This window comes from Nipponia nippon, unplaced genomic scaffold (assembly GCF_047370975.1).
Source record: "Nipponia nippon isolate SJK-2023a ecotype South Korea unplaced genomic scaffold, ASM4737097v1 scaffold_35, whole genome shotgun sequence".
In the NCBI taxonomy this organism is placed as follows: Eukaryota; Metazoa; Chordata; class Aves; order Pelecaniformes; family Threskiornithidae; genus Nipponia; species Nipponia nippon.
The window spans coordinates 2,531,842-2,537,841 of record NW_028262353.1 but is presented as its reverse complement, the minus strand read 5'-3'; the positions used below and the strand labels follow the sequence as shown (position 1 = coordinate 2,537,841).

The 6,000-nt window shown below is 46.2% G+C and overlaps 1 protein-coding gene across 1 annotated transcript; it reads right to left on the bottom strand.

The window, feature by feature from the left end:
* Nucleotides 1-1,462: 1,462 nt before the first annotated feature.
* LOC148053988 (keratin, type II cytoskeletal 75-like) lies at nt 1,463-5,737 on the bottom strand. Its single transcript, XM_087771854.1, has 8 exons — nt 5,183-5,737; nt 4,342-4,538; nt 4,068-4,128; nt 3,552-3,647; nt 3,084-3,248; nt 2,557-2,682; nt 1,630-1,850; nt 1,463-1,499 (listed from the first exon to the last, which is right to left on the bottom strand). The coding sequence occupies exons 1-8, from the start codon at nt 5,735-5,737 to the stop codon at nt 1,463-1,465; spliced, it is 1,458 nt and encodes a 485-aa protein (XP_087627980.1).
* Between the last annotated feature and the right edge of the window lie 263 nt (nt 5,738-6,000).

Sequence of the window (6,000 nt, the reverse complement as noted above, 5' to 3'; positions counted from 1 at the left end):
TCCGCCTTTAAAAGGCTTCCATAATTTACACCAACCAAAGACTGGATCTATATGACACTCTCTGGGCAACCCTGCCATCTCTGCTTAATTGTTAAGACTTCTGATCAGCAGATATGTCTTGTCCCATTTAGGAATAGGGCATTTCTCTATTCTTGGGAAATACTAAAAACCAAGTGGCGACACATTCGTTCTCCATGCACTTTACTGGAAAAAGAGCAAAAAGTTTAAAGGTCTTGAGTCATCGAGATAGAAGTGAGGGTGCTGTAATTTATGCATATGTCAGGACACTAAGCAAGGAAGTTAACAGGAGTACAAGCGACGTAATTACTCTTTGCTGACTACAGAAGGTGAAATGTGCTTTTTTGAATTGAGATTTCCTTTATGACTTGCCTGCCTACATATGGATGACCAAACTGCTCCAAGACAGCAAAGGACATCACTGGAGTCCTGCCCCTCCTCTCCATGACCCCATGTGCCTCACCACTACAACTCCACTGACTTGCCTAAAATTACATCAGATAGACTTTGATGAAATGGTGAGTCCTAGAGAACTCATTTCCAGAAACACTTCCCCGAGCACTCTAGGGAAAGGATTCTGAATTAACTATCATAACTTCTTTCATAGATAGCAAAGGCTTAATCAGAAAAAAAAGAAGGCAGGAATTGAGCGATTATAAGGTAAGTGCCCCAACACAACCACCAGCCTTTTGAAGAAGCAGCAGAAATCAAAAGGAGTATGTTTTAAGTGTCCCTTTTTTGATGTGAGCCCAGTTGGAGTTTCTCTGATGTGGTTTCATGATGCTGCAATGGGCTTGTACCCAGTATGCCTCTTCCTCGTGTGTAAGGTGGAGTTGAGGATATTTTTACCACTGAAAGTGGAACAGGGCTTTCATTTTTCTACTTTAGGTGTTACGTCCTGGTTGTCCTGACTCTACAGCTGAAGTTTAGATCCAGGTGTTCCTGGGGCATGTGGAGGTCCAGTTGCCCACACATCCCTTGTGTTTCCCATGCTCTTTGCAGCTCTGCGGCTCTCTCTACACCTCCCTGCAGTCCTACTGCAGCATCCACCAGTGCCCAGAGGGGCTGAGCTCTGGCACGAATGGCCCCCACCTCCGGCCCTAAATTCTTCACTCCTATGGATGCAGCTGGGAGCAGCAGGGATACGCTGCCTGCCTACAGAGCAGGCAGCACTTCTGGAGGTGAATCCTCTGTGGCAGGCACCAGTGTCTTCGGGTAGGGATGCTCTACCAGCGCTACAGGAGGACCTGCATCTTCTGGACTGTCTACCAGATCCACATCCCAGGTTGGCTTCGCAGCCAGAGATGGTGTTGCAAGGGGCAGTGATCACTGTCATGGGAAAACACAAGCTGAATCACTCATGGGGAGGACACAGCCTTCCTCCTCCCCCTGCAGACCAGAAGTAGATCGTTTAATGTTGTAAGGAAAATAGACAACCTTGAGCTTACTTACACACTCTCACAGGGCTCCCAAGGTGTATCCTGAAGGAGAAGAAAGTCACAAGGTTATCCATCACGTAACTAGCATTTCTAGCTTTTTCCAGCCTCCTTGTCTCTGTTGAAGAGTCCCAAGGACTGAACACTGCCCACACACGGTTGTAGTGGTACCCACCTGCTCTCTTCACCCTCCAGGAGAGTCTTATATGTTGCAATCTCAATATCCAGGGCCAGTTTGACATTCAGCAGCTCCTGGTAGTCCCGCAGCATGCAAGCCAGCTCATCCTTGGCCTTCTGGAGGGCATTCTGCAGCTCAACGTGCTTCTCCCGGGCATCTTTCAGGGCAGAGTCCCCACGCTGCTCAACATCACAAATGGAGGTTTGCAGAGAGGACACCTGTCAGGGGAGACATGAGAAGGCCTTACTTTCCATGTCCTCTGTCTTGCCATACTCACCCTTGAAAAAGAAATTCCCGCTTCTTTTGAGAGTCCCAAAGTGGGAAGTATTGAGGTTGTCTTTAGGCAAGCCAAATGTTTCCAAAATCAAATATCAATTCTGAAATACTACAGAAAGGCTGGACATGTCCCTGTACTGCCAGACTGTGTTTAAGCCTTGTTTTGAGGATACCAATACTTTGTTCTAATTGGAACTAATAATTAAGGTTTTCCATTACTTCCCGTTATAAACTATATAATGAATTAGATGGTCTGAAAATTATACCAGTTTCTATGGGTGCTGAATTACTGGTGAGTCATAATTCTACCCTACTTATTGGATGCTTTGAACCTGTGTCAGAAGCATTGTCTCCTGCCAGAATTCTTGCTGGAGCAATTTTAGCAATTTTCCAAGTGGCTGTAGCTAATTCAACGATCTAATTTGGCACAATTAGTTCCTTGCAATAATCAAAATAATCCAGCAGAAAACAGGCCAGCAGATAATTCTTCTTCCCTGCTCGGCATTGGTAAGATCTTCTCTAGGCCAATGGAACCGATGTGAGGCAATGCTCTTCAACAAAGATGAAAGAAATGCCACAGAGATGTAGAAAACATGACTTGGGATCTCACATCTAGGAGATCCAGTGAATGAACGCGATCCATCATACCTGCTTCTTCATATTTTCAAGGTCACGCTGCCTTCTCTGGATCACAAAACTCAGCTCTTCAATCTCTTGCTGGTGGGACTTCAGTTCATTGCAATGTCTCCCCTTTGCCTCCTCAAGCTCTTGATACTGGTTGTAGGAAAAGAGAGAGGTGGCAATTAATACAGGCAGTGTATGTGACATAGGAGCCTTGCTTCTGTTTCCAAAGTGAATTAAACTAGCTGTAGAAAAGTCCTCTCAGCTTTGCAGCTCCTGAGAATTTCAGCAGCAAATGGAGCTTTCCTCCTGCAGCTTTCACCATTCAACTCACCTACAACCTCTCCATTCCCAGCGTGACTGATTCCTGTCCCATTGCACTGTATCTGTTTTGGGGATGTTCTCCTGACTTTGAGACCCCATCCAGTTTAGCAGAATGGAAAATTAGGTGCAGAAGTTACATAGTGACGACAGAAAGAAAAAAATCACCACCTTTCCGCTATTACTTTGACAATGAGAGAATTAAGGATATGTCGTTGGATGCCACAACTTACCTTAGTTCTGTGCAACGCATCCAGCTCTGCCTTGCTTTTCTGAGCCATATCCTCATACCAGCACTCAACGCTCCTGAGGATGCCCTCCACATCCAGGCCTTGGCTGTTGTCCATTTTCACAACGACAGAGGTGTCACAGGGACCTCTCTCCAGCTCAGCAATTTCCTAGAAGCCATGTGAAGTGGCAGCAAGCTGTCCCTGGATTTCTTATCTCACGCTCCAGTAGAAGTAACACCACCCCTGAGAGTTTGTCCTGAGCCACAACCCAGGAGCTGAGACTAGATTTGGTCATGCATGCAGCTTGAGGGGGGTTTTTTTGAGATCTCAAAGTCTTCCCTATCTGGGATTCCCATTGCCTCCCAAAGAGAGCTTGATGGATTGGTTTAATCAGGCCCAAATCAATGTAGACAAGGAGTGGCTGGTAGGAACAGCTGCCATCAAACAAGGTTGGGACAGGAGCATCCATACCTGAGCAGAAACACATTGCAGGAACTCTATCTCCTGCTTTAGGGTTTCCAGCTTTGCTTCCAGCTCTGCCTTGGTCAGATAGACACAGTCCACATCCTAAAAGAGTTCCCAGATATTTAGAAGTCAAAATAGTGCCTACACAGAGACCTAAGGCAATTTCATTATATTTTTAGAGTAAGAAATTTTGTTTAGGAATTGTAATTGGGAAGCTCAGATATCCCCAGAACAGCAACAGCTGAGGAGTCCCAAAAGCTTATACAATATCACTGAGTTCTTGCTTGAAAAATGTCATGATTTGGGCATCAGGACTAGCAAGCTGTCAGTTTAGAATAAAATATATTTTCTGTACTAATAGGCAGAGGTTTCATGCTTTCCGGCAATAACTCTGTGACATGCTTTTCTGCATCCAATGACTTTTAACATTCTCAAGACCTGACCCTTGCCTTGCAAGGAGCAGATCAGAGGAAAGTCCTTGGATCTCTGCACCCAACCCTTCCATTCCTCCCAGTTCCTTACCTTCTTCACTAACATAAACTCGTTCTCAGCAGCTGTGCGTCTGTTCGCTTCCTGCTCGTATCTGTTAGGGAAGAGAAGAGACTGGTTGCTGGGTCATTCGGAGACTGGAGAACTTGTTTGTCTGGGTATGTAGGGGTCAGGGTGCTTTTGGATCTCAGCCTTTTGGAGCTCAGCTTTTTGGACCTCAGAGAGAAGTCTATTGATACAGACGAAAATAAAGGTCCCATTAGACAAGCTGTTTGAATTGACTGCCCTGTGGATGGTTTCTGCTCACTCGCATCTGAACTCTTCTGTGTCGTTCAGCTCAGGCTCCATCTGCCCCCTCTCATGCAGCAACGAGTCCAGCCGCCTCTGCAGGCTGCAAATGAAGTTGTTGAAGACATGCTTGATGTTCTGGGATGGCAGGACCTGCTTTTGGACAAGGTCCCACTTGGTGGCCAACACCCTGTTCTTCTGCTTCAGATGCTGTACCTGCATTCAGAAAGCAAAGCCACCTTCTTCAGGCACATGCTTAGATGCATTGTATGGGGACCAGACGAATGTGGGGGGAACAAGGCATTGCATCTTCTGAGTCAATGCTCCAGGGGCTCATTATGGTTTGAAGGGGACGAGAGGACAAAAGGGGGACACTGCAATCTTCATAACCCAGGAATCCTAGAGTATACTGGGTGTGATACTCTCCTGTTTTCCAAGGAAGCCCTAGACAGCACAGCTACAGAAACCACGGAATGTTTAAATACATCTGCATATCCATTGGCTGATAGAGGAAACCATCATTTTTCCATAGGAGACAATGCAACTTTACAAGGTCTAGCTGCACAGAGAGAAGTCAATAGTGCAGAAGCTCAGTAAGACACCTTGGGGGAACAGCTCCCTTCTGCTATTAATAACAAAACCAGATGCAGCTTATTAAAGTACATAAATAGCCAGATTAAAATAACATTATCAGCTAGATCTGCACTTGCAGCTCGTGGTACTAGAGCCATGCATGCTAAAACCAGCACAAGGCTCATGTAATAGGGTGATAGAAAGAGAGGAATCAAAGACCTGAGTACAAAAAGGTTTCCTTCACACTTAAACCTCATCATTCCTTTAAGTCTTGCCTCAGCTCTCACCTTGTTAATCAAAGAGGCAAACTGGTTATTGAGGCTCTTCATCTGCTCTCTCTCCTGCTTTCGGATGTGCTGGATTTTGGGGTCGATCTTCACATCAAGAGGCTGCAGCAGGCTCTCATTGACGTGCACTGCGCGAATACCTTCGCTTTTGCAGCTCCTGCTGTGGAAGCCTAACCCATGACTCCCACCTTCACTGTTGGCACGGATGCCCCTGCAGCTCCAGCCTCCACAGACCCCCTGTGCAAGGCTTCGGCCAGAAGAAATCCATTTACACCCATCTGTGTTTTGGAGGCTTCGGCTGCTGTGGCTCCAGGCTCCGTATCTTCTTCCAAATAATGCAGCAGAGGGGAAAGTGCTGCTTCGGCAGTGGCTCATGCCACTTGCAGCAGAAGAGGATGAGAAGAACTTTCTTCCATGAAGAGACCTTCCAGCTGACAGCTGCTGGCTCATGTTGGCCGACGTGATGGAGGAGAGGATGCTGGAGGACAGCAGAGCACGCAACTCAAATAGGTGCCCCTCTGCTTCAACAACCCTGAGCTCCTCCTTTATACACATCTCAGAAGTGGGGCTTGGCTGATGCAGATGAATAATTTGGGGTTTTCTTGGGGTTTGCCTTGCCTGGCAGCAATTTGTACGTTTAAATATGCAAAACAATGCATAACACTGAACATTTGTGAAATCCTATGGAATTTTACAGTTTTTAAATCACTTTGCGTGCATACTCAGCTTGGAGGATCCTATGGGCTGGGTTTTGTGAGGAGTCTTCTTTTGGTTTAGTTTGTCCTCCTTCCTTACATTAATTACAGTTTAGCAAATGG

Coding starts and splice junctions, on each gene's coding strand:
- LOC148053988 (XM_087771854.1), bottom strand. CDS start 5,737: ATGTGTATAAAGGAGGAGCTCAGGGTTGTTGAAGCAGAGGGGCACCTA. Junction 1,851..2,556: donor TTGAAAATATGAAGAAGCAG/GTATGATGGATC, acceptor CTCCCCTGACAG/GTGTCCTCTCTGCAAACCTC. Junction 1,500..1,629: donor CTGGAGGGTGAAGAGAGCAG/GTGGGTACCACT, acceptor CTTCTCCTTCAG/GATACACCTTGGGAGCCCTG.